Below are 26,964 nucleotides of genomic sequence, written 5' to 3' on the forward strand. Positions count from 1 at the left end.
CAAAATCTAGTAGTCATCTATTTCACTGTTTGAGAGAAGACCAGAAGTCTGTTCTTGAGAGGATTTTAACCCTGTGAAGATCCTTGCCTTTGAACCTACCGGCTAGCTTCTTCACAGTAGGACTGCAGGAAGCGGTCATGCCTATTATGTCTCCTGTGATGTTTTGCAAGATTTCTAAATACATCAGACTGCAGGTTCTATGGATTCACTAAGGATTACAGATAGGTCCATTCAAACCAAAAATGTTCTTGGAGAAACAAATACTGTTTCATGAGCAACAATTCAGGTTAGACAGCAAAGGTTGCATTCCTTGGATTAATCTCTCTTTATAGAAGAGAGTTGCAAAAGGCTGATGTCCTGGGGCTAGAGGTAGTAGTACTACATGACTTGGATATTGTCTAGTTGTTGCATACCAAGGTATATGTGTATATAACTGAAATGTTTTTTTTCATAGGCTCAAACAGTTCAGGTCGCTGAAGTTGAACCACAGCCGCAGCCACAGACTTCACCTGAACTTCTACTTCCAAACTCTCTGAAGCCAGAAGAAGGGCTCGAAGTTTGGAAAAGCTGGGCGCAGACCAAGAATGCAGAGCTGGAAAAGGAAGCCCAAAATAGGCTAGCACCTATTGGAAGTAAGTGTCATGACAATGTCGCCTTTATTTCTTTTCAAGTAGGGATTAGACAGTGACCAAAATATTAACTGCTAACCCTTCTGTTGGGAAAATATTGTTCTGTTTCATCAGTGATTGTTTTGATTTCAGTTTAAACTTTGAATTACTTTATAATATTATTGCGTGATCCAGCTGCCATAGAACATGTTTCAAGAGGTATGTTAGCTCTTTGCTGAGCCAACTTGAGCACCTAGGTTGATGGCAGTAGAAAAGGGTGTTGTACGACTTTGATGCATGAAAGAACAAAATGGCTGTGCATGCCCGCCAAATTGGTAGAACAGTCATGGAGTTGCTGTTCTTCTATTGCCGCAGGGCAGTGTTTCATTGTGGATGTGGAGAAAGGAGGCAATCGTCATGCAGTTGGCGGGGCAGAGAGTCTTCCTCTTGTGTTCTTGCCCATTTATCTTCTAGTAGCTCTGACAGCCTAAGATTTATTTCAGCTTTCCTTATTACACTGGGAGAGTGAGATAGTACTGAGCCTGCTGGATAGAGTGGTGAAGCTGGAGAATTGGGGTATCATTCCTGAAAAATCAGGACTCTTGATATGGCTTTGTTCTGTTTTCCAGGGCGTCAGCTGCTGAGGTTCCAGGAAGATCTCATCTCTTCAGCTGTGGCTGAGCTGAATTATGGTCTATGCTTAATGACACGAGAAGCTCGAAATGGTGATGGTGAACCTTATGATCCAGATGTGCTCTACTATATCTTCCTGTGTATTCAGAAGGTAGGGGGGAGGACAGCTGTATGTGCAGCAGAGCTGTGCGTGTGGTCAGAATGCGTGGAGAGCATTCTCATTTTCTCTCTCTCTCTCTCTTTTTAAGAGAGACTGTGGCTTTTATTGAGCTTCCCAACAATTTCATAGGAAAAAAGTCTGTTTGCTAAATGATCTTTAAGTGCAGATAGTCTGAAATCTACTTAGTAGGCAACAACACTTTTTCTTCATGGGTTAAGACTGGGAAGAATTGTTAGTAACTGAATTCAGTAGCATAGTGAAAATTAAGTTTAAGGCAAGAACTTAACTTTGTATGGTTTGGGAAATCTGGGCTGCCAAAACTAGTGTCCTTTCTGGAGGAGCTACAGGAACAGACCTAAAGTCTGGTAGGAAAACCAGGCATGCATCTCCTCATCCAAAAGTCTGAAAGAGCCTAGTGTCCACAGGACAGTCATGTAAAATAACTTCCAGTGAACACCTTTAAAATAAAAGGTGAAATCCCACTAGCTTTAGTTTTTAAGATGTTTTTCCCTCTTGTCTTACCATTTCCGTGATAGTAATTGAGGTTACTTACTTTGTACTGGCTTCAGCACAAGTGTCCTCAAGCTCTTCTAGGTGGGATGTGTGGATCTTCAGTACTATCCTGTAAAGTATTCAAATAACTGGGTGCGCAGACTCTTAGGATAAAATCTTGTCTGGAAGGAGTGTACTCACTGCCACTGTACTGGCCTGTGTTGTGAATCTCTTACAGTATCTCTTTGAAAATGGTCGAGTAGATGACATCTTCTCAGATCTGTACTATATTCGGTTCACTGAGTGGTTGCATGAAGTTCTTAAGGACGTACAACCTCGTGTCTCCCCTCTTGGTAAGAACTTACTTCTGTTTAAGAACTTTAAAACTTTCTGGGGTTTGGAGCATTGAAACTGAACTACAGCATGAGCGTAGTTCTGTACAGAAACCCTTCATAAGTTCTTAATGTCCCTGTGACAATTCTCACAGAGAGAGATGTTCAGTGTCTGCAGTGAATATTGGGGTTATTAAATGTGCCAGGCTCTAGCCCTGATCCTTGTTTGAGATTATTTGTTTTGTTTATCACTTATCACCCATTAGAGGGCAAGTTGGTGGGACTTTGTGGTGTTGTGAGGTTGGCTTACTCAGAAGTCAGCTGATCCTTGAGATCTGAATCAAGCTTCCTCACCTCAAGTACTAATACAGCTTGCCTCTAGCATATATTGTCACTTTGGGAGTGCTGTCATGTAGCCAGATGGATACAGTCTCCAGGACCAGCTAAGCTTCAAAGAGAGAAACAGTGAGTGATTAGAATCTCACACGCTGCAGTCAGATGCAGTTCCCCTCAACCCTATGTCTAGAAAATGATGACAACAGGGGTGGGGGGAGCAGTTCTTGAAAACGCAGGTTTTGACAGAGTTGCATATGAGAACTGGCGTAGGAATCGCAACTTCAGAGAGCAGAAACCTGGCTTCTTGTGACTGCATTCCCTTTGATGTGGTTAGATGTCAGTAAAGAAGCTGTTGCTTGTGTTCAGAAGAGTAGCTGATGTTAGAGACTTGATGGCTAAGTAGCACCGTAAGTTTTGGAATCCTTTTGTGTCCACTCTGGCTGTTTGATCTGTGCTTTGTCATTCCACAGGCTGTGGAGTTCATACTGCTGTCTGTTTTTCTGTTTATCTGTGTATTTGGAGTATAGTATTTCTCTTCTACACAAAGGGAAAAAAAAATCTGAGAATCAAAGGATTACTCATGTGTCCAAATACATCACTTGGCACAGTGTGCTGACTAAAGCTGCACGCAGGGCCAAGAGCTGATTTGTTATACTGGCCTGCCTGCTCTCACATATTATTGGATTAGGAGCATCTGCATTGGAGTCAGACCATTAATTAAAAGCTGTTTAAGTGCATTATTTATTTCTGTCTGGTCTGGGATGTATAGACATACTGCAGGAATATATTCTCTATAACTTGAGGTTGACATATGTATATAAGTCTTTCCTAACTGTACCTGCTATTTAAAAAAACAAAAAAACACAAAAAAACCCAGCCTACTCGCATAGTAATGAATGTTGACATTGAGACTCTCGTGCTCCTGCCTTTAAGATTCATACACTGTCTAATACTTAGGGTATAAAATGCTGCCTAAGTTCCTGCAGTAACCGTCTCCTGGCACGATGCTGATTTCTGGTTATTGCAGGTTACGTCCTCTCCAGTCACGTAACAGAAGAGATGCTGTGGGAGTGTAAGCAGCTAGGAGCTCATTCCCCTTCCACCTTGCTCACTACACTGATGTTTTTTAATACAAAGTAAGTGCTTAGGTATTGGGGGGGTTGTTTTTGTTTTGGATTTTTAATAAAGGAACTTTGAATACCTTGACAGGGTTGGCAGGAAGCTGCTGCCCTAGATTAGGGTGAGATTATGAATTTTGAATGGTTGTACGCAGAGTCCTCTTGCAGCCCCATCAGGCAAAGCAGTTGTAGTACAACAAGGAAACGAGCTAGCAAGAGGGCAGACTGAACTGTTGGCCTTTGCATGCTTTGCTGGTGGAGCAGTGTTTAACTCAGTGCTGGTTTGAGTGCTTGTCTGGCCCGTGATGAATAGAGATAACTACCTCATTGCTGTGCCTGTTACCTTTTGCTTGCCTCTGAATGTCCTGTGTTCTCTTCCTGCTGCTCAGATACTTCCTGTTGAAAACAGTAGACCAGCATATGAAGTTGGCCTTCTCTAAGGTGTTGAGGCAGACCAAGAAGAACCCTTCTAATCCCAAGGATAAAAGCACGAGTATCCGCTATCTGAAGGCTCTTGGCATACACCAGACAGGCCAGAAAGGTAGTATGTAGAAGTTTTCTTTGGGAATATTTTTTTCTTTTTACTGGGCTTGGAGAGACATAAAGATGTCTCCAGGTAGGGGCATGAGAACCTAAGGCTCTGATTCTGCTGTGCTGAAGATATTTGGCAGTTTTCTTTAAGCTCACTCTGAGAGAGCATAGTACCTTCTAGCAGTAAGTCTGTGTTATACCTTATCTGAGGCATGTAGGACTCATTGAGAGCTAAGGATAACTTTTTTTTAGTTATGCTTTTGTGGACAAAGGTGCTATTGGATGTAAGTGTTTTTGATCAGGGGGAGAAACTTCTTTGGGAGGATTTCTCTTTTTGGAAGTATTGAGTCTTGTGTGAACCCACATAGAGTCCATACGTAAATAGTCTGCCCTCCTGAAGGCGTGGACCCAGACTTTCCTGGCTCAAACACTGCATTTTCAGTAGTGGAATTTCTTTTAATTTGGGCACGGGTAGAAGAGAAACATAAAGATGGATATGGGCTGTGGTATTCGGTAGGCCTGGGATAAAGCAAGCTCTCCACATAATGTTTTAAGGACTTATGACCAGGCAGCTCTGCCTAGGAACGGCGGTACACTTCTTGCCAGCTATTGCATGGTGACAAAATGCTTCCGAGTGCTGAGGCTCTTTGACACTGCTCAATTTGTCGTACTTCTCGTGCAGAGCACCTGACTAACTTCTGGGCGGGGGGGTTGTTTGTAGTTACAGATGACATGTATGCAGAGCAGACTGAGAATCCGGAGAACCCCCTGAGGTGTCCAATAAAGCTGTATGACTTCTACCTCTTCAAATGGTGAGAGCTCCTCTTCTGTTATATGGTTGCTTGTCTTGTGACTGGTTAAACTGCATCTTGGAGCTGGCCTAGTTTTCAGAGCAGTGTTTCATTGCTGGCACAGTTTCTGCATTTACCTAAATTTACGTAGATGGGTTTTGGGGCATTGATGTGAGAGGGTGGTGTTTGGTCTGTCTTCATATAAAATAACATAACTGGAACTTGTTTGGTATTTAAAGAGACAAATCCTGATTTGTGAACTGGCTGCTGTTAATCTTGTATTCATTCTGAAGGTTTGCTGTGTTGGCATAAGCTCACTGTTGTGCCTGTGGCTTCCAAGCAAGTCATCTGGAAGCATCCTCTACTTGAGATGAGATTAGAGTTCTATTCAAATTAACTTTTAAAACAAAAATAAGCACTTTAGAAATAGGAGGGAGCCTCAAAGGACTCACGTCTAAATTATGATTCTGATCACTAATGTACATGTTTCTCTTCATGGATGGCTCTGTAACTAGCCTGGGTGTGAAAACACCTTATTTTTGCTTCACTCTGAAATACCTTTAAGGCCAAATATTTGTTATACCTGCTAGCATGAAATAAAAATTACTTTCTTGTAGTTGTCCTTGGCATGGCCCAAAAGCCCTGGGACCACTGTTGCCCCTAGGAGTAACTCTGTACCTACACAACAAGTACCTTTGCATGTCTCATCAGCCAGCTGTTCACTGTCAGGATTTGTGAAGCCTGGGATGAGAACATCGGTGGTCTCTCTCCCAGGACATGCTGTTAGTCTGGTTGTTTCTGATCTTCCTCACGCAGCCCCCAGAGTGTGAAAGGCCGGAATGACACGTTTTACTTGACTCCGGAGCCAGTGGTGGCCCCCAACAGCCCTATCTGGTATTCCATCCAGCCGATCAGCAGAGAGCAGATGGAGCAGATGCTCACCCGGATCCTGGTGATACGAGAGATTCAGGAAGCTATTGCCGTGGCTAATGCCAGCACCATGCACTAAGGCATCCTTCTTGGCTCAGAAGGGGTGGGGCGGGGTGACGGGGGAGGGACAAGCAAAGATAAATTGTACAGACTTTTACACTAAAGGAGATGCCTAAGTTTTTGGTTTTTTATTGGTGTAGTTATGAAGCCCTTTTAGGCTTCTTCTCTTTAAAAGAATCTAAAGGAAAACCTACCCATTGTGTATCCTACCCAACACACCAAACTGTTGGAACCATTGGAGGCTGCATATCCCCTGCAAGCTGGGAGCTGTGGAAAGCTGCTGGTTGACTCTGTTTTTTTTATGATGTAGAAAACATGAACTACAGGATTGGCCTGGATGGCTGGGGCCTCTGTCTCCTCGGAGCCTGTGCAGCCTAGAGGGCACAGAATGATGGATGGACCTGCCCAGCCAGTGGAGGAGAGGCAGGCATCTCTTCTTTTCTTGTGCTTGGACGTTAATTTGCTGTTATCTTGGAAGGAAGAGGAGAGAGTGAACTGCAATTGTGATTTATAAGAAAAAAAAAAAAAAAAAAGCCCAACGATTTCTATTCAGACCTTTAAGTGACATTTTTAGATGTTAAAAGTACAAACTTTACCACACTCTTCTTTTTTGGCCTGACATTGAGGCCTTAAACCTTGAGGCTCCTGTGCCTGATGGAATTCTTGTAACATACACTTGTGTATCATATAAAGATACCACCCTGTTTCTCTTATGTATTCTTACTCTAGTTGTTTATTAAGAATGACGAGCACGTCTTTTCAACATGCCATTGAACAATGTGTCTTTATTTGGGGAAGAGTGAGCTGTGAGGGTGGGGGGGCATTATACAAAGATCAGTATGCAATCTGGTTGTTTTCATCCCTGTTTGTGCTTTCCAGCTTGAGTCCCCTGGACTTCTTTCACCCCTGCAAACTAGGAAGGTAGAAGGGGATTAACTTCTGTCGAAGGACCTGGATGTCTGCTTGCTGATGGAAGCTTAGTGTCAGGCTAGGAACATGGAATCTGTGATACCAGATCAGACTGTTGGTCTGTCCTGGTATTCTGTGGCCAGCGTGTGAGGCTTCACTCCTAGGTAAATTCTCCTCTCCCCACTTTTACAAACACGCTGCACTAGCTGCATGGTGGAGGGGTGTTGGAGGGAAAAAGCCTGCCAGGAGCAGCACGTGGCTCACTCCTGCCATGTAAGAGCTTTTTTCACAGTTTTTAACACAGCTATGTAGCTTCAGGCATTGTTCATGATCGTAAACCCCAACCTTACAGCCTTGCTGCATCTTAAACGGTTGCTGTATTTTATATCATTAACAAATAGTCGGCTCTTTTGAGGCCAGCAGGTAGCCAGTTGTGTTTGAAATGGGAGATCACTCTAGCCAGGCTTGTTGTTTGTGCCACCAGCTTCTTGGATGTGGAGAGGTGACTCTGCTTCTTGAACTTGTCTTCCCTGCTTCTCCATCTCATATGTCCCTTCCCTATTCCAAAATATATATATAAATATATACTACAGTAAAAGAACTTAAACTTGTGTACAGGCAAGCAACTTTTCTGAAGCTTCTGTTGACCAGCACCTGTCTGTATTGCGAAGGAAGGTCTGCCCTCCCTGGTTGCTGTGTGCGGTGTAAATCTGCACATAGGTTAGGTTAGACCTTGACTCGGGGAGTAGCCATAATGTTGTCCGCCTCTGTGCTCTTAATCAGCGTAGAAGTGTGTGGGCCTGGAGAGACTGCAAGCTTGTGGTGCTTCATGTTGACATCGGTGTTTATGAGAAAGCAGACGTGTGCAAGTTGGTTGTGAAGATGAGCAGTTTGTTCCCTATCTAGGACTGTGCTCAAATAAGCGCAGAGACGTAAGGTAGCAACTAGCTGTTGCTTACCAATACCTCTACTCTAAAGTAAACTTGTAGCTTAGTCTCCCACCTCAGTTACGTGAGGGGAAAATAGTGTCAGGTTGGTACCCACGTCCCAGTGGGTACATTAGGAGCATAGGACCAAGCGCTGTGTAGTGCTGGCGACACATAGCCTCCACTCAGTTCGGCTGCTGGGAGCCATCAGTTGCCTCCTCGTAGGGTGACTGTCAGGATCAGTAATACTACTTCAGCTGGAAGAAGTCTGCAATCCCTTCCCCATGTTTTAGTGGCTGAAATGTCCATCTCTGGCCCTAACTTAAGTATTTAAGGACATGGTTAGGAGCCAGCTTCCACTGTTCCAAGCAGCTGGGTGTGCTTGTTGCTCAGGATGCTGAACAGGCCTGCACAGGGGATTTCCCATTCTTCTGAGCAGTTGTCCTGTCTTCTGAACAGAGATGTGATAATGTGAGAGAAACTGCAGGCTAAACACCTGTGCCCAAGTCCCCGTGTGTGCTCTGCAATACTGCATGTGAAACCAGCTCCAGGGTGCCTGGACTTCAGTGTGAGCCTGCTGCTCTGTCTCGCTCCACTGGAAATGCAGTGGGTTTTAAACTCGCCTGCCAGGTACTAAGTGTACAAGTCACTTCATTAGGTGGCTGTGGGAGTTGCCTCTTATGCTAAAAATTGCCAGAACCGGGAACAACTTGACAGAATATTAGGGCAGTTTCAGGTTAGAGCTAAGCAGATACGATAGCAGAGCTATCTGGGGAAACAAAATTCCATGTTGCCTAAAAATTCTAGTGTGCTCTTCACTAACTACTGTTAACAGCAAAATGCTCTAAAATATTAGAAGGGGAAGAATTCTGCTTGATCTTGAGGAGTGTAGCTCTTAAGAGTGGGGGAACTTGGCAGGTAGTGAGCTGCGGAGATCTCTTAATGATTGGTTTTGTCCTGACGAAACGAAATGTTTCCATTGCTTTCTCGTTCTTCTAACATATATAGGAGATGAATTCATTGACTTGAAAGTGGACTGGTGTACTGTTTTGTACTGTCTCATCAAAATGTCCACTGTTAGCTTCATTCCCTATTTTTAGAGACAATCGATATACTGTGACTTAAGGATTTTTTTCTGGACATGGCTTCTAGTCTGGCTCTCTGGAGCTAGTTGAAAAGGTACAGTATTTCTAGAATATAAATACTATGTTCTTTGATAGTGAAGAACATGATCTGTTCCCTTTTAGGGACTCATAGGAAGACATGTGCACAGAGTAGCACAGAAGAGTGCTGTGGCTTAGAGTTGCTGTCCAAGTTCTGGGAAAAGTTCCCAGTCAAACATGTAAAATAGCTTTTTAACACTTTCCTATAACCAGCTTATTTGACTGCTGCTTAAAGGGCATTCCACCTAGGCCCCAAGAGTGCCAAATTGCTAGCTGTTGTGTGCGTGTATATATTAAACAAGAACTCTCCATGCCCTTTGCCTTGTATGAGACAGGCTGAAAATGCATCAATCTCTAAATTAAAGCTGAGAAAAGGCAAACTAGAGACCCTGCATTGTTGGTTTTGAACTATGCCCATCTTGTCTCTGTGGTATGAAAGGAACTGTAGAAAGCAGAGTATGACTGACTGTTGTAAAGCATCTCACATTCTGACCTTAGACTTGTGTATTGTCCTGTCTCTTGACACTAATAGCATTGCTTTCCTACGGTAACTTGTAGCCTCTTACACACTTGTCCACGGCACCATTAGATTTTCATTTATTCTTGAGAGTTCAGGCATTTTCTTTAAGTGGTAATGGCTGAAACAGTGGAGAGCAGACTAGAGAGTTGTTCTTCGCTCCTGTCTAGAGTGGCAAGTGAAGGGAACGGTCTAAGTCTAACTTAATAGGGCTGTCATCTGTTGGCTGCTTCACCCCTAGAGACCTCCTGGGTTTTAGATAGGACACCAGGTCTGAAGTAGTTCCTAAACTATTTTGCCTTGGACCAGTGGAGAGGGGAAAAAAAAAAAATCAGATCCCTAAACAAGAGACCTTTTCCACACTGTTGCTCCTAGGGCAGAAATTAAGGCAGTCTTGTTCTCAACTTATATCGAGGCTACTATCTGCCTTGGAGTATTTAGAATGAATTAGGCCATCGTAGACTCCTATGCAGTGATAAGAACAGGTCCAAAAGTGGTAGAAAAGAGCCCTCTGAGCATATGTGGGGTGGAAGGCTTCCTGATACAGTACTTTCTCATCCTCTTCCTCTTCTGGCTGAGTGCTGCTAGACACTAACTGACTCTGCACAGTCTAACCAAACTGCGCTCTCATCCAAGTTTAATAGTGACTTACTTGCAATTAGTGTTTGGACTTTTAAATCACTGTTAAAATGGGATATCAACTGTCTTCCACCCTATATGGGGCTTTTCTCCCCATCTTCTTGCTGGAGCTGCTCCTCCCTTAAATACTACAGGGAATGTACCTTATCCTACTGTTTTAGCCTGTTCCATTTCATTGGTGCCAATGCATAGGAAAAAAAGCCCTTCTCAACTGCTGGCAGTGCTAACTCGAGCATCTTCCTACCTTAAGAAGCATCTCAAAACTTCTTCCAGAAGTCTTATTGACATGCTGCCCAAAATCTCTGAAGCAATTGCTGTCCCCCCTACTTGTCCCTTCCCTTCTGGTGTGTGGCTGAAGCTCATCTCGCAGCACCGCAGTCACTTTCCCTGTATAACCTTGCGCGTGGCAGCCACGTTTGCCTGCTTCTCTGTGTCCTTGTTTGAGCTCATCAGGATGGTGAGGCAGATTGAACCCACTTAAAGCAGCAATAAACTGAAGTCTAGAACTCAAGAGGGAATTGCAGGAGAGAACAAGGTGGAGGGGATGCCTCAGAAAGGCAGGGTCCAGTTGCAGCCCAGAGCCTCGCTTGATAATGAGTGTGCAGCCTATATGCAAAAACGTCTTGTCTGTCCCTCCCGTGTTGACCCTGGTCTAAACAGCACATGTGATTGGCATCCTGCAAAGTGACCTTCAGAACTCTCCAGTAGCTTTGCCCCGTGAGTAACTCACACTACAAATCATTTTAAAGAGATGCACTCAACTATTTTTTTAATTTAATTTTACTCTTATATTCTCTGCTCTTTGTAATCTGCTTGGAAATAAAATGTTTTTCCCTGCAGCCTTTGTTGTAGTCTGTTTGAGAACCATTAAACTTTGCCTTGTGTTTCTGTTGGAACAGAAGCCAACTTGCCTGTTTACTGTTGTGCCTGTGCTGTAGCATAACAGCTGAGATCGGTGTGTGCCTCCTAGTAGGTTTAACAAACCTTCATTAGCGCTGTCCTTATTTAAAATTAAGGGTATATAGACCTGTTAAACTGACCTTAGTCTGGCACGATGCCTCCAGTTCTGCTGATCCTGTGACAGGTAAAGCTCACTCTAGGGCATGTGCCCTTGACAGATGGTGTTTTCCTTTGAAATACTGGGTTTCTGAAGGCTCAGCCTCCTGAATAAGCATCTAGCTGTTTTTTACTGTAATTTGTTTTTGGTGCGAGTCTAGACAATTTACTATGAAGAACAGTGCTTTCTTATAGCTCAATAGCCCAAACAAACTGTAAATAATGGAAAATCAGTGTCTGGATAGGTAAACTCAACTCTTAGCTGAGAAGTGACCCAGGAATTACATAAGGAAGTGTGGGATGTTATATTTTATAGTAGTCTGTAATAGAACAAGAATTGGAACCCTGTGAAGTTCAGAGCATAGCATGGCTGCAAGCAATATTAACATATGGCTGTGGGATAGAGATTGTATTGATGTTAGTATTCAAATTAGTATATAGTAACAGGACAGTTACCAGTCTTTTGGCTTTTAATAACCTTTAAGTGGTGTTGCAGATCCTTGTCACTGACCTTAAGTATACAAAGGCCTGCTTTCCTTTGTTACATGAGGGCCATTGGAAGCTCAACATACATATTCCTGACAGCAACGTGAGCATCCTTACACTAAGGCGTGCGTGTTTCTTTCCTGATAGAAACAAAACCACAGTCTGACAGGAAACAACTATAACTTTTAGGAAATTGCAGCCTCAATTCTGTGCAGATTAGTTCTGCTGAAACTGAACTTGCCATGTGAGTCCTGCTGTTGTCCTTAGTGTGTTTCACTCACTATTTTTCTTCCCTATAAATGTAAACATAAACACCAAAAGCTTAGCTAAACTGGTCCCTCTCCAACCTCTGAGCTGTCTTCTGGGAGAGCCCTCTTGGGACCAAAGCATGTAAATCCAATTTACAGGATCAAACCCAACCAACTAACCTTGCAGTATACAAGGGCCATTTCCTTCTGAAGAGCACGGGAGGCCTCAACAGACCTCTCTGTCCCCATCTCCTAGCATGAGTAATACTTACGTTTTCATAAAGCTACCTGCAGATCTTTGGACAAGGATTTAATCTACTGCAGTAAGAAATAGTTGGATGTTTAGGAACACCATTCTGTAGTTTCCTGAACTTCTTTATTTTAAATACTTGGTTGCCTTGAAGAGGCTGCCATGGAAGTGCAGGGTGAGAAGGGGTCTCTGATCATCTCTGAGGTCAGATCAGCTACATCAAGACACGCAAACCACCAGAGGCGTTGTGGAACAGCTGTAGGTATCTGGTCTGTAGTTTAGAAAGTTTTCCAGAGGCCCAAATGGATTTGCAGTGAGGAGAAGCATTTCATCCTAGTCTTGGCGTACCTGGAAAATGTTGATCACCATTTTTTGAAACAATCATCTAATGTAGAACTGTGTTTATGCCCTTTCTTCTCCTGCAGACACAGTTCTTTCCTATTTCTTCTGTTGCTTTTCTCTGAAATCCACCTGTGGCACACGCAGTAAGGTGCTATACTGAGGTCTCGCCAGTAAAAAGTATGGTGGCATCATCCTCTTTAAAGCATTTGTTTATATGGCCGGGGTGATGGTTTGGGGGGAGGGAGGGCTTGTATAAGGCTAATGCCCTGTTTGGGATCACCTTGGATCCTCTCCGGCAGCACTGCTGCCCTGTCGCGATTCCATTTTGTATTTGTGCCTTTTGTTTCCATCCCTTTGCTAAAGTAGTGCTTTGCTCCTGCCTCTTGAATTTCATCCTTATTGCAGATTGTTTCTGACTTAGCCTAAGTTGCTTTTAATTCTGGTAGTTTGTTCCAGCTTAGTGCCAACCACAAATGTGACAAGCATGTACTCTACTCCTTTTTCTGAAGCCGTTGAAGTATTAGTGTTGGATCGATACCCAGCTGGCTGGACCCCACTGGCGGTATCACCCTGTGCGATGGCTAGCCAGAGCTAGTCCTTTTTGGGCGGTTTTCTAAGCGTGTTCCTTGTAGTCCAGGTCATGCTCGTGTAAGCAAAGTAGGGGAATATCATACAGGGCTGTACTGGGGCGTAACGGGAGCTACGCTATCTCCTGCATTGTTTCCTTCCTCCAAACTGGCTGCTTGCTTAAAGAAAGGCTTGCTGTAGCCCCTACATCCGCGTTTATCCTACGCCTGGCGTCCGGCTGGGTCCTACGACCTTCCCGGGGGTTGAGGTTTGGGCACAAAGCGCCAGGCTCCCGGCACCAGCGGGGCGAGGGCCGGGGCCCCCAGGCCGCGGCCGCCGAGGGGCTCTCGCCGGCCCCTCTGCGGGGTGCCCGTGGCTCAGCCCGAAGCCCCGCGGATCCCGGGGGGAAGGTGCTCCAGGGCGGCCAGCAGTAAAGGGATTAACCAATTAATTAACGGGTCCATTAACGCCAGCGAGTGACCCCGGGCGGGCAGCGGGGGGGCCACGGCCGCAGGGCAGGGGGCAGCGCCGGGCCCGGGCCCCCGCGGCCATGGCGGGGCGGGGCGCCGCCTTCCGGCGGGCCGCTCTGGGCCGCGCTCTCGCTGGGCGGGCTGAGCCCTCGCGGCCGCCGTCGGGGCGCGGCCTGCGCTCGGGGGCGCGCGGCGCGGCGGGGCACGCGGCGGCGGCGGCGGCGGCATGGCGGACTACCTCATCAGCGGCGGCACCGGCTACGTGCCCGACGACGGGCTCACGGCGCAGCAGCTCTTCAGCTGCGGCGACGGGCTCACCTACAAGTGAGGGGGGCCGCGAGGGGCCGGGCCGGGGGCTGCGCGGGGCCGCGGCGGGGGCCGGGCCGCGGCGGGGGCTGCGCGGGGCCGGGCCGCGGCGGCTCCCCCTGACCGCTCTCCCCCTCCGATGCCCCCAGTGACTTCCTCATCCTCCCGGGCTACATCGACTTCACGGCGGACCAGGTGGTGAGTGCAGCGGGGCTCCTGGGTGCCTCTCCCCCCCGGCCCCGTTACGGAGGAGGCGGGTTCCCCCCCCCCCCCCGCCGGGGTCGCCGCTAACCCGCTGCTCCTCTTGCAAGGACTTGACCTCGGCGCTGACCAAAAGGATCACCCTGAAGACGCCCCTGGTCTCCTCCCCCATGGACACGGTCACCGAGGCCGGCATGGCCATCGCCATGGCGGTGAGTGCCCGCGGCCGGGGGTCGCGGTGGGCGTCTCGGTGTTCCCCGTTCCAGCCGGCCGCCGGGTCACCGCGCGGAGCGGGAATGGCCTGCGGCGGTCTGTGTTGACATCCCGCAGTGCCAGCTGGGCTCCCTGTTCCCAGATGCTTTCTGTTAGCTTTATCAGTGTTTACTTTAGCCGCGTGGCCTTTCGCTGCTGTGTTTGTGCCCTGCGAAGGCAGGGGAAGGTAAATGTCGTGTGATGCGCGCACGTATCTGCTGTTTAATCATCTAAACGCTTGCGAGAGCAGACTGGAGCCTTGTCAGGATAAGTAAGTGCCTTGTGCTTGTCCCTGTCATCCCCCGAGGCAGCGGGAAGGGAAGTCGTGCCTCCGGACAGATGTTCTGTGTGCCTGCCTAGTTCTTGTCTGAAGGTTTCCAGGATGTGCTCCTTGAGGGTTTGGTCAGCTCTCCCTGTCCATTCACTTGATTCACTTGGATTAACTTCATTAAAGGATTGAGCCTTCTTTTCAGTGACTTACAGCCTCCTTTGTGTTACCAGCTCACAGGGGGAATTGGGTTCATCCATCACAACTGTACCCCGGAGTTCCAGGCCAATGAAGTGCGGAAGGTGAAGGTAAGTGACTGAAATGGCAGCAGTGACCTGCACTTACGGGGCACTTCACAGAAGGGGGCAGTGGGTTTTGGCTGCACTGAAGAAGCTGTGAGATAAGCTGTCACTGTGAGAGGAGACCGTTAATGTCTGCTAGGTCTTAGTGCTTCAGAACAGTAGCGCTGGTGCGGTTGCCCACACAGGTCTGTTGTATGTTAGGCATTGCCGTACATGCAGCTTGGGATTTGAGAACTGTGGCCAGGCCCCCTCAGTGGGGGAATATTCTCTGTAATCTCAGAAAGGAGGTTAGTCTGGGAGCTCCTCGGAATCAAATCCTACTTGAACGAGCCTGGGTGCTGTTTTGTGAGTCATCCTGTGGGTGAACATCTGGCCAGACTGGGTGAATTGCAGACCTTTGCGACCATGTGGCCACAGTAACTATCAGGCGTGTGTCTCGCTTCTGCTCAGTCTGGCTGTGCTGCTTATCCTGTCTGCTGAATCCGTTTCTTTTTAGAAATACGAGCAAGGATTCATCACAGACCCCGTGGTGCTGAGCCCCAATGACAGAGTGCGAGATGTGTTTGAAGCAAAAGCTCGTCACGGATTCTGTGGGATTCCCATCACGGACAACGGGAAGATGGGGGGGAAGCTAGTTGGGATCATCTCATCTCGTGACATTGACTTCCTGAAAGAGTCGGAGCATGACTTGCCCCTTGGAGAGGTGAGAAGGGCTTGTGAACAACTGATGGATGTGAGCATTGAACAGCTTGTGATAAGGAAAAGGATTACTGCGTGGCTGCGGGGGTATGGTGCCAGCTGGTGGTAACAAGCTCCACGTCAGCTCTGCTGGGTTGGTCTTTATTTTAGTCCCAGGGCTGGAGCATTTCCTTCACTTACATTCTCCCCATGAGTCTTGCAAAGGGTTTGCAGATGCAAGAGAGGCTGTGCAGTTAGTGCGTGTGCGTGACTCTGTCCGTGGGCTTTTCAGTGTTGTGGGAGCAATCCTCCTCTCCACAGCTGGTGCTCTCCCTTGGTTCGGTAGTTCCTGCTGTTCCTGGTTGCTCCTGTTGTCCCAGCATTGGCCGGGGCTGTAACCGTGCTCTATAGAGCAGGTCCTCCAAGTGCTGGTCTGTCTTTGCTGGACTGCCTTTCTTTTTGTGCCTCATCTAGGCTATTCACCCTTTAAAATGATTCCCTGAGCTTGGAGACTGTCAGTTTAGCTTTCATAATGCTACAGAAATACCCTCTTTCAGAAATATGTTCTCTCCCGTGCAGGTGTTGATTTCTGTTACGCAGCTCGTGTAACACAAATACCAGAAGTAACTGTAGATCTGCGGTATGGTCAGATTACACCAATAGTGCTTCTCAATCAGCCTCTGCTCTTGACTCAGGACTATTTTTAGCTCTTGCTGACCAGACCTGGTATCACATGCTCTTCCCTGTTCGCTTTGAAATCGCCTATAAATATCCCTAACGGGAGTCTTAAAACAGGAGTGAGTTATAAAAATGCACACGGCCCTTTGAAGTGAGGCTCACCCATTCAGCAGAGCCAGAGAAGAATCTTGTCTCATCCTTCACTCGGATCATTCAGCACTGCAAAGCTGGAAGCTTGCTCGTGTTATCATTCGATGCTTACCTCTGTCACCAGGCAAAGCTAAGGAAACGACATGACAAATCTCTTAGATCTCTTCCCACTCGCAGTCCAGCCGTGATCTTGCTGACTTGTTCATTGCCATCCTGTTAAATACAGAGGTCTCCTGTGGCTCAGGAAGCTTGTGGACCTCATGGACTTAGGGAGCGTATCTCAGGATATTTCTGGGATTTCTCAGGCTCTTCCTGAGATGTGGGTTTTGTCAGAAACAGGGTTCTGGGTGGAAGCGGGCTGGGTGAACCTCTTCCCTGCTGCTGTTCTTGTGGTATAAATAACTAAAGCGTTCTCTCTTTTCTTGGTTGTGTGCAGCTCATCTACCTTTCTCAGAGGTTAAACAGGATTCCCTTTTAGCCTTGTCTGGCCTTCTTGAGTAACCTTTTACAAAAAGGTCCCATGTGAAGTTTGTCTGATCATGGAAGGCTGTAGGTGGGAGCAAGGGACCTCCGGAGGTCTCTAGTCCATCCTCCTGCTCAAACCAGGTTTGGCTGGAGCAGGTTTTCTGGGGCTGTGTCTGGTCGAGGTGTCAGTGTCTCCAGGGATGGAGATTTCACTGCCTCTCTGGGCCTCTGATCCAGTGTTTGCCCACCCTCATGGTGAATGCTCTTTTTCCTTATATCAAGTCAGAATTTCATGTATTCCAACTTGTGTCCATTGCCCCTTATCTTTCCACTGCGTTTCGGTGCTTGTTTGTCCGAGTGAATGTGGGTGAGCGTGTTTGTTTGGATTCAAACGACTCCTTTGCACCATTGACCTTCCCAGAAGCCGTGGGTTATTCTGGGCAGAGTCATTCCAGAGCCTGTGTGCTGGGAACTGCTGCCTGCACACACGCTTGGGGACGGGTGGTGTTTTTGCCAAACAGCATGGGACTGTGGAAGTACCTCCAGCCCTTATTCACCTGTGCCCTGTTCAAAAGGAGGGCTGTTTGGGTGATGTTCCAAACAAGGGTCATCGGAGAGTCCTCTCTTGCTTCCAGGTGCTCTCCCTCAGCTTGCTGAGGCCCTCTGTCATCTCCGTTTTCACTGCTGTAGTGGGTTTGGGGTCTGTGCATGACCATCCGGTAGCTGCTTGCCTGGAGACGGTGTGTTGTAGGCTGCGTGTTTCTGGAGGCGTGTTGCTGTGCTGCAGGCTCCTGTGTCTGCAGAGCACTCCCACAAGGCTGCTGTGGAGCATTTTGGGTGGGCAGAGGCTTTTCAGATCAGTGCAAAGGAGTTTTGGTGACTCTGTCTTCTCTCTCCCATTAGATTATGACAAAGCGGGAAGATCTTGTTGTGGCCCCGGCCGGAGTAATGTTGAAAGAAGCAAATGAAATTCTGCAAAGAAGTAAAAAAGGTACCTACAGGCGTCTGTGTGACGCAAGGGAGAGTTGTGGAAGCGCTGTCTCGGGAGCAGTAGCAAGTGAAATGTGGGCATGCATCTGTGCGTGGGTGGAACGTGGAAGGGCCACGTGCCAGTGTGAGAAAAGGACGGTGAAGAGAGACAGTGCCCAGAGCCCTGTGCCAGGGTACAGAGTTCACATGCGTTCATCTCGGACCTGTTTTGAAGTTGAGGGGTGCTTGGCAACCCAGGAGCTGAAAAGCTGCAGCGTGTCCGGCCACACGTCTTCAGTCTTGTATCCTTTGCGTTGTGGCACTCAGTTCAGCTCTGTGAGGCTTTGATAGTGGCTTTAACACGGTATCCGATATCTAATTATTAAAAAAGCTGCGCTTGTTCTACGATCAGTTCGAAAATACCGAGTCCTTTCCCAGTCCTCCAGATTCCTTGCTCTGTTCCCTGAGTCAGGGCTGCTGGCATCTGTGACCAAAGCAAGACTTGGTAATGTAGCCTTCTGAGTCTCCGTCACGTACCTCTGTTTGGGTTCCTGCCTGATGCTCCTGGTCTGCCGTGCTGCTCTGGGCTAACATCTGCCTCCTGCAGAGATTTGCAGTGATGGGCTTTCTGTTTGTTTCAAGGCAAGCTGCCAATCGTTAATGAGGATGATGAGCTGGTGGCTATAATTGCTCGCACGGATCTCAAGAAGAACCGGGACTACCCTCTGGCTTCTAAGGATTCCAAGAAACAGCTGCTCTGTGGTGCCGCTATTGGGACCCACGAAGATGACAAGTACCGGCTGGACCTCCTTGTGCAGGCTGGCGTAGATGCAGTAGTTCTGGTGAGCTGTCTGCAGGCTCTGGCGCTGGCCCGAGGGGTTTGGGTGGGCTGAGGATCCTATTTGAATGAATCCCTCTGACACAGGGATAGCAGCCCTGCAGCTATTGTTTTCAATACAGATCCTTTTGCTTTAGAACATGACAATTTGTTGATCTCTCCATCTCAAATTCAGGTTGGAGTCCTCAAATAAGAAAGGTTCCACTTGCCCGGGAACTTTTTTGGCCTCAAGGGAGCATGTAGGGTGCAAGAAAGTCTTGAAGGCTGAGTAACGAAATGCTGTCAGTTAATACAGAGTCTTCTACAAATGTTTCTTGCCCTCTGACACCATCCTCTCTGATTGACGGTCCTAATTAGTTCTGCAGAATAGCATGTTTGACTTAGTTTTTCTTAAACTGCTCAGTATTTGTTACTGTGTTATTCTCTTAATTGCTTGATGCTCAGGGTTGCAGATCTGGAGTAGTCAGCCCACAGCTGCTCTGCTAGTCTCCACATCTGGTCTGTAAGCTTTCGGGTACAGCAGTCACTGCCCATGTTTGCACATCATTTTCTCATCGATCATTAGTTTGCACGTCCACCATTCTCTGAGGACATGGCTGAACAGTGTTGCAGCTGGAAATGTTTAACAGACATTTAACAGAGTGAAGATCTGAGGATCCTCCAGAGCTCTACTGCAGAAATTCTGGTTTAAATGGTTTTTCTTTCTCTTGCAGGATTCCTCTCAGGGAAACTCCATCTTTCAGATCAATATGATTAAATATATAAAGGAGAAATACCCTAACCTACAAGTTATTGGAGGAAACGGTATGAATCTGTTGAAGACTGTTCTTGTTTCTAAAGTGTGTTTGCTTCTTAGACATAGATGGAGCTGCATGGATGTGAATTAGATGTTCCTCTTGTTGAATGTCTGTGAACTTAAAATGGTTTCTTCAGGCTTGTGGAACAGAGCAAAGCCACTCTGCAGAGAAGTGCCCTGCTGCTGCCACTCTGCTGCAAATACTTGAAACCTTTGTTCTGCAGCACAGTGCACTGTAGCCCCTTACACTTCAGCCTCTGTTACACCAGTTCAAAATCTTTAAAATTATGGATAATTGTAATAACGAGTATTGCTTTATGCGGAAATCTAATGGAAAATTTCCCTGCCTCTTGACCGTAGAGTTCAGCCGTTCTTGCCTTTACCTGGTTAGCGTGTTACTGGTGTTGCTGTTAACCTGTGCTCTGCCCTCACTACCTGGCATGGCCCAAAGCGTTTGGCACCACGTGCTGACCTCTGCCAGCGCACTGGTTATCACCTGCAGGCTCTTCAGCCTCTGGATTCTGTGAAGAGTCCACAACTTTGAGGCACTCAAAGTCCAGTGTGATGTCACTGAAAACAGGGCTGGGAGGGAACAGCCATGGCAAACAGCGGCCTTTGGTTGTGACGGTGTTATAGAGTAGCCTAAAAGGCCAATGTCTTCGTATCCGTCAGGGCCAGCTGGCAATGAAACTAACCCTGCTTCTGCAGGGAGGCCTGGCAGCAGTGACCAGTGAGGCCTGGGCTTTGACGCAGGTGTGCAGCTGCCGCCCTGGGCAGGGGACAGCTGCAGCCACGGGGGCATGCACCAGGGCAGAGTGGTGGCATGTGCAAGTCTGTTTGTCTCTCTTCAAACAAGTTTCTGCTCTCCACAGTTGTGACTGCTGCTCAGGCCAAGAACCTCATCGATGCAGGGGTCGATGCCCTGAGAGTCGGGATGGGCAGTGGCTCCATCTGCATCACACAGGAAGGTGAGAGAGATCAGCTATCATCTCCTAAATAGGTTGAAGACATCTGTTCAGTAGAGACTCTCTGCTGAAAGGCAGCGTAGCTGGGATGGACTTCTCCCATTGTAAAGGCAACGTCTAACAGCAAGCGGTCTTTCACCCCCTCTGTCCAGGACGTTCTCATCACTTGGGTCAAACCTCTGGGGTTGCAGCAGCAGCAAAGGCCAGTACTGACTGAGACTGAGTAGAGCAGGTGTGGCACACGTGGCTTTGCCCAGAAGAGCCGCAGAGGCTCCTGGCTAATGTGGAATGGGGTTGGGGGCAGCCCTGCCCTGAGAGGGACTTCCCAGATCTCCAGTGTTGACAGCCATGGGGATGGGTTGAACTTGCCAAGCTGTCTGTGCTCCCCTTCCCTCTGGTGGCAGTGTGCATGATGCTTAAGTACTGGTCTGCTGAGCTTGATGCCTTCCTGCAATTTCCAGGCTGAAACAGGATTTCTGGCCCTTGTCTCTGCAGTTAGTTGGAGCTTGTGCTGAGCAGAGGCAGTATCACCCTTAGCTAAAAGGGAGAGGGGTGTCCCCTACTCAGCCAAAGGGCATGGCCTGGAGGAAGACTGCTCTGGGGACAGAGACTCAGTCTTCATGTTTTGAACCTGGCAGATGAGGTGCAGCGTGAGGTGCTGCAGCCAGCAAACACAGCCCCTCTCTGCTTTGCTCCTTGGTCCTTGCCACAAGAGGCAGCGAGATGGCAGCTGATCGCTGAAGGCGGTACATTAGCGCTCTGCCAATGCCAGCATGGAGCCTAAGAGCAGCCCTGGAACTAGACTGTGTTCTTGCTCAGCCTGCCGTGGGTGCACTGGCTGCAGGGGATTTCCCTGTCAGGACAGTGTGTCTCGGGTGACCTTTACTGAGGAGTTGCTGTGTCCTTGACCATCTCCCAGACAGCACTTGGACTGAAGCTTCCCTAGTAGGAGCAGAACGAGGTGTCTGCCTCTGGGTCTGAGCTAGAGGGCTCACGGCGTGCGCTGTTTGCAGCATGGTGAATGTCTCCAGAGGATGCTTCTCTTGGGGGCTGCGGGAGGTGGGGCCGGGTGCTTATTTGGGGGAAGGAGGAGAGCAGAGAGCACAGCACTTAACAGGAGACATGGGTGCAAAACTCTCTTAGCTGCAGCTCCCCAGGTCTTTGCCCTCTTGGAGCAAGAACTCTGGCTCTTAGGGTTAGCAGGATTCCCTCTCTGGATGGCTGCTGGGGTAGGGCGAGCATGCGCTGTGCCCAGGGACTGGCCTCTGCTTTGCCTCGGGCTAGGAAAGGTTTGCAAAGTCAGCTCTGTCCCACACCGTATGCTCTGCCTAGTAGCAGGTCACTGCTGGGGCCCTTTGTTCTGCTGCTGTTCTTCTGTCTCTAAAATGTGTGTGTTTGTTTTTGTTTAGCTGCTCCAAAGATCCCTCCAGACCTAAAGTCCCACAGCCCCAAATGCCCTTCTACTGTCACGGGCACCTATAGTAAGTCACTTGCCCTGTTCCCAACCCTAATTATGTGTCTTGAAGCAGGACCCTGATTTGGCTGCACATGGCCCTACTGCTTGTTTGAGAATAATTTAGCTGTAGATGCACTTGGGGTTTTGTGGCTTTGGATACTGGTTTTGAATCTGAAATTCAAACTGAGAAGCCTTTCTGAAATCTTAAAGCAGGGTCTGAACTATCAAGGCTGAGGGCATTCAGGCCTGTCCACCCTCCATTCCAAAATCCAGTGCAGGAGCCTGACTGAGCTTTCCAGCTGCATCTTCTGGGTCTCTAGCTGGGTGTGCACCTGCTGACCCAGTGCTGGGAGATGATCCCTGAGCAGTCCTTGATCCTGCTCTAAATCTGGCCCCAGTTGTGGGGACATTGTGCACTGGCTAAGCTTTACTTGAAGCTAGCTCCCCTGGGGTTAAAAAAGGACTTACCTGTGGGTGGCCAACTTGGCAGCTGTGTACCAGAACCACATCTTTCCCCACTGACCTCTTCCCCTGCCCAGCACAGGGTGCAACTTTGTCTGATCTGTACTTTTCTAGATCAAGCAGACACCCAAGCTGAGTCTTTTTTTTTTTTTGCCCTTTCTCTTAGTTTTGAAGCACTTCACAGGGAAAGAGTTTTCTGTCGCAGATCCCAGAAGGCTTTCTCTAGTGTAGCAGTTGATCTTGTAGGGTTGCCCTTTGCAGATATGCTAAAAAAGACAAACCATCACCCCGACTACTTGGTGTGGGTGTGTGTATGCGTGCTCTGAACCTCGCTTTGGAAGCCTGCACTTCCTTCAAAGCTGTGGCGCTGGGCCCTGGGAGAGTCAGAATGGCGTGATGCTCCCGGGAGCCCTGAGCCAAGCTCTTCATTAGAGGGCTGGTCTCCATGGTCGCTGCTGTGAGGTCTCTGCAGGCCCTCTTCCCTGGGGAGAGAACGGCACAATCCCGTAGGCTCAGGGCTCTGCTCCTCTGAGATCAGGTCCTTCCTCCTACAGAAATCTCTTCCCTTGCAGCATTTGTGACCTCAATGTGGCCTTTAGCAGCACGGTGCCAAGTGAGACCATCTCTTTAAGACTAACAGCATTGGTGTTACTGCTGGCAGACACTTCCTGGCTGGCTGAGTCCTAGCTTGATGCAGAGTTTTGCTCAATTAAAATCAGTTCTTTCATGATCTCCACCTGGAGCCTGGCTTTGCTCTCTGTGCAGCTGCTGCTGAGCCCTGGGAGCAGGGCGATCACAGACTCCAGGTCTTGGCAAATCTCTGCTGGGGTGTGCGCTGCCAGTGCTGCTCCCAGGCAGGCTAAACCACACCTGAAGTTTGCACTCTGACGTACTAATCTTGCATGCCTGTAATCTTACCTGGTGTATCTAACTGACCAACTGGAGAAAAGGCTTCCAGTTAATTGTGGAGAGGGGAAGTCTCCAGGAGAGAGGCTTATCTTGGCGTACTTGCATGCCTGTGGCTGACAAACGTGTTACAAGACATGTCCTGTGATGGTTCCCCTCAAGCCTTTCCAGGTACAGTGGGAAGCCTCTAACTGCTAGTGACTGGGAAGAGCAGGTAAATCCAAGACTAGTAACTTTTCCCTGTGGGGCAGCTAAACTTAAGAGTCCTTGCTACACTGCAGGACAGGAACATAAATTATTTCCTGCAAGCCATCAAATCATCCTGCCCATTTCCTTTCCCACTGCTGCATGTGTGTTTGTGTGTGTGTGTGCAGATAGATTATATATATGTATATATAAAAATATGTATATATACATATTTCAGCTCTCTCCCAGCCAGCTGCCTTTCCATGCAGGAGACGCATCAGACAGCTGCTGGGTATACAGAGAAGGTTCTGGCACTGCTAGGAAAGAGCAAATGGTGGGACATGCCAACGCGCTAGGGATGCTCTGGAGAGAAGCTTTTGGAGTTTGTTCCACTTCCTTCCCAAGGTCCCTGCACATCTGTTGTGTACCAGGATGAGCCACAAGTCTTGGCTGATCCCAGGCACTCAAAAAATAACCCCACTCCCAAGGTCACCTACAGCTTTTGGAGTCAAGGGCCATGAGGACATCCCAGCAGGCATCTCCTGGGCATCTGCTTCTCTTGCAACTCGGCCTAGGGAAGAAGCATCCAGGGATTTGCGTGTTCCTGAGTGCTGGAGCATGTGTGTGCTGGAAGCCTGAAGGGCCTGCTGGGGAGGGGAAGCACTGCAGTGTGGGAGCTGACCCTCTTCTTGCTCTCTCCCTGCCTGTAGTGCTGGCGTGTGGCCGCCCCCAGGCCACAGCGGTGTACAAAGTATCCGAATATGCCAGGAGATTTGGAGTCCCGGTGATCGCAGATGGAGGGATCCAGACGGTTGGGCACATCGCGAAGGCCCTCGCACTCGGTGCCTCCACAGGTGAGCAGAGCACTGAGCAGCTGGGTCGCTCGTGTTGTACTGTGTAGCAGGAAATCTCCTAGGATGGGGCTCCGGACAGCATTGGACTTTGCTGGGCACGAGTGTGGGTGGCTGTGGGCACGGAGGTGTCCAGCACAGTACAGGGTGCTGTGCCTGGGGCCACCAGGGTGCCCTGGGGGTTTTGCAACCACAGCCCACCTGCTGCTGACATGCTGCTCTTGGTGATCTCTTGCACTAGTGATGATGGGCTCTCTCCTGGCTGCCACCACGGAGGCCCCGGGCGAGTACTTCTTCTCAGATGGAATTAGGCTGAAGAAATACCGGGGCATGGGCTCACTAGATGCCATGGACAAGAACTTGGGCAGCCAGAACCGGTATTTCAGGTAAGAGATGGTGCTTTGGGGCAGCAGGTCAAGCTTTCGGGGCCTCTCTGCTTCATGAACTTTGTTTTCACCCCCACACAGTGAGACGGACAAAATCAAAGTGGCGCAGGGGGTCTCCGGGGCAGTGCAGGACAAGGGCTCTATCCACAAGTTCATTCCATACCTGATTGCTGGGATCCAGCATTCCTGCCAGGACATTGGTGCCAAGAGCCTGACCCAAGTTCGGTGAGTGCTTCTCCTTGCTTGCACTTCGGTTAGATCATGATACTGTCATTTGAGGTCTCGGGGCAAGCTGTGCCCAAGCTGCAGTGTTTGGCATCAACTGGCCTCACCATAGCCCTCTTCCCTTGTCTCCAGTGGGCGCTGTGTGATGGATTTGCCAGCCCCAGGGATGCAGTATGGTCCCCTGTAGCGTATTCTGCTGGCCTGGGCCTGAAACGCTGGGCTCTCTCATGCTGCCTGGCTCTTACAAGCGCAGCAGAGATCATCCTGCCCTCAGCTGGAGGAACCAGCATCTGCCTGGTCCCAGTGCTCTGGTTGCTTGTGTGCAAGAGTGCTGTCCCCAGGCTCTGGCTGACCTGTGACCAAGTGTCCTTCCTCCTCAGAGCCATGATGTACTCGGGAGAGTTGAAATTTGAGAAGAGGACGACGTCTGCCCAGGTGGAAGGAGGGGTTCACGGCCTCCATTCGTAAGTGCTCCTGCCGATGCCGCCGTCTCCCTGGGCTGGGTGCGCGAAGCAGCTTAGCGCAGTTGTGCCGTGCCTCAGCTGTGCAGCCGGGCTGCACCGAAGCCTGTTGTCTGGCCCTTGCCAGCACTCCTCCTGCAACAGGGCCCAAGCGGAGGAGCTGCTGCTTGTTGCCTTTGGGCTGGGACCAGCCTGTCCCTTCCCCACCGTGGCCTGGCAGGCCAGGGGCTGTTCCTGACTGTGCCATTGGTCCCTTCCTTGGGACAGATGTGTCAGTGAAAGGGCTTTCTGGTTTGCTGCCTCTGAAGGCTCCCCTCACTCCCCTGTCCTCACAGGTATGAGAAGCGCCTCTTCTGAAGCAGGTCCATCTGTGTCTTGTCATCGTGCCACTCAGCCCTGTGCCACCCCACGCAGGAGCTGCTCTTGCTGCAGAAGTGCCATTGCTCTGTGGGCTGCCTGGAGCCCCCCATGTCCGTTGGCTGCTTCACCACCACCTGAGAAGGCCCGCCAGCCACCCAGGAACTGTGCTCCTGGGCTGGCGCCTGGAGCCTTGCAAGTGTTGGCCGTGTTTTACAATAAAAGAGGAAAAGACGTGCAGTTGGTGTGTGTCTGGGTTCCAGGGCGATGAGCTCTGAGTCACCCTGGTGCCCCTCTTCCCTCTGTGCTGCGCTTGCCTGTTCTTCCCTGTCTTCTTCCTTTTCCTCCCCCCTGCCCAAGGTGCCCTCCATGCAGTATGTAGTGTTGCAGGTAGTGCCCGTGAACGGGAGAGAGGTTACGGGCATGATCCGCATCTGTGGGCTTACTCAGATGCTACGTTCCCCTCCTCTTTGTGTGTGCCTGAGGCAGGCACCCTCCCCAGGGCTCCTGGGGCTCTGGTTGTTCCCAACACAACACCAGAAACAGACGGTGATGAGACTGAGCCACAGGAGGAAGTAAAAGCGACTGACTTACCTCCAGCGCAATAAGAGCTCCAGCTCAAATCATCACATAGTAGTATTGCTGCATGAGGGATGGAGGGGCTCCCAGCAACTTCGGGAATGACAGTGCCTGACACTAATGCAAGGGCATCTGCAACTCTATCCGACTGCGCAGTGCTCGCGGCAGTGTTAGATGCAGAACCTGAGATAATGGAAGCACCAGCACTAGGTCCCATGGAGCTGAGAGCGTTATTAGGCTCCCAGACTGTGTCATCGTTGCATTATTTGGAAGGACAGAAGGATGCTTAGCAAGAGAGTGGCTACAGCTTGAGGGCTTGTGCAGGAGGTAAGGGCTCAGCCTGATTACAATGTGCAAAACAAACTTGCAGTGGTGGCCAAATTGCTGCCAGGTCTTGGGCAATCGTTGGGCCACCGAACCTAGAGCAGGAGATGTGGCTGAGCTGAGAAGAAAACTCGTTCAATCAGGACAAACTTACAGAGACAGGTAGGCAAGAGGCACAGGAGAAAGAGGAAGAGGAAGAAGGTCTGCAGAGGGGCCGAAGCTGCCACACTGCTCACAGACATAGACCTGCCTCGGGGCGATGGCTTCCTACTACTGAGAGCCAAGAAACCCCCGCCTGCCCCCGCACTCCCTCCGCGCTGCTCCAGGAGCGCGATGCTG

The 26,964-nt window shown here is 49.1% G+C and overlaps 2 protein-coding genes and 1 long non-coding RNA gene across 6 annotated transcripts in view; 2 read left to right on the forward strand and 1 right to left on the reverse strand.

Annotated features, from left to right (window-relative positions):
* The window catches only part of QRICH1 (glutamine rich 1), a 25,063-nt gene extending 18,304 nt beyond the window's left edge, over positions 1-6,759 (forward strand). For 2 of the 3 annotated variants that reach the window (XM_067303398.1, XM_067303396.1), the window contains exons 4-10: positions 455-632; positions 1,238-1,392; positions 2,132-2,246; positions 3,589-3,697; positions 4,069-4,220; positions 4,932-5,022; positions 5,818-6,759. In XM_067303398.1, coding sequence (XP_067159499.1) covers positions 455-632; positions 1,238-1,392; positions 2,132-2,246; positions 3,589-3,697; positions 4,069-4,220; positions 4,932-5,022; positions 5,818-6,010 — 993 coding nt within the window. In that variant the 3' untranslated portion in view covers positions 6,011-6,759. The remainder of the gene's footprint in view (positions 1-454; positions 633-1,237; positions 1,393-2,131; positions 2,247-3,588; positions 3,698-4,068; positions 4,221-4,931; positions 5,023-5,817) is intronic. The other variant, XM_067303399.1, reaches the window with a different exon arrangement.
* Positions 6,499-26,527, reverse strand: LOC136993176 (uncharacterized). Its single transcript, XR_010885394.1, has 2 exons — positions 26,317-26,527; positions 6,499-7,458 (listed from the first exon to the last, which is right to left on the reverse strand). It is a non-coding gene; the product is annotated as an uncharacterized lncRNA (long non-coding RNA).
* Positions 13,783-25,962, forward strand: IMPDH2 (inosine monophosphate dehydrogenase 2). 2 transcript variants are annotated; one of them, XM_067303394.1, is made up of 15 exons: positions 13,783-13,888; positions 14,020-14,068; positions 14,182-14,283; positions 14,825-14,899; positions 15,390-15,596; positions 17,768-17,855; positions 18,476-18,675; positions 19,385-19,475; positions 20,340-20,435; positions 21,842-21,913; positions 24,153-24,296; positions 24,535-24,679; positions 24,761-24,904; positions 25,285-25,368; positions 25,701-25,962. In XM_067303394.1, the coding sequence occupies exons 1-15, from the start codon at positions 13,791-13,793 to the stop codon at positions 25,720-25,722; spliced, it is 1,617 nt and encodes a 538-aa protein (XP_067159495.1). In that variant the 5' UTR covers positions 13,783-13,790; the 3' UTR covers positions 25,723-25,962. The 2 variants fall into 2 exon arrangements, with proteins under 2 accessions (XP_067159495.1, XP_067159496.1); XM_067303395.1 differs by lacking the exon at positions 21,842-21,913.
* Positions 26,528-26,964: the final 437 nt, after the last annotated feature.

Source organism: Apteryx mantelli, chromosome 12, assembly GCF_036417845.1.
Source record: "Apteryx mantelli isolate bAptMan1 chromosome 12, bAptMan1.hap1, whole genome shotgun sequence".
In the NCBI taxonomy this organism is placed as follows: domain Eukaryota; kingdom Metazoa; phylum Chordata; class Aves; order Apterygiformes; family Apterygidae; genus Apteryx; species Apteryx mantelli.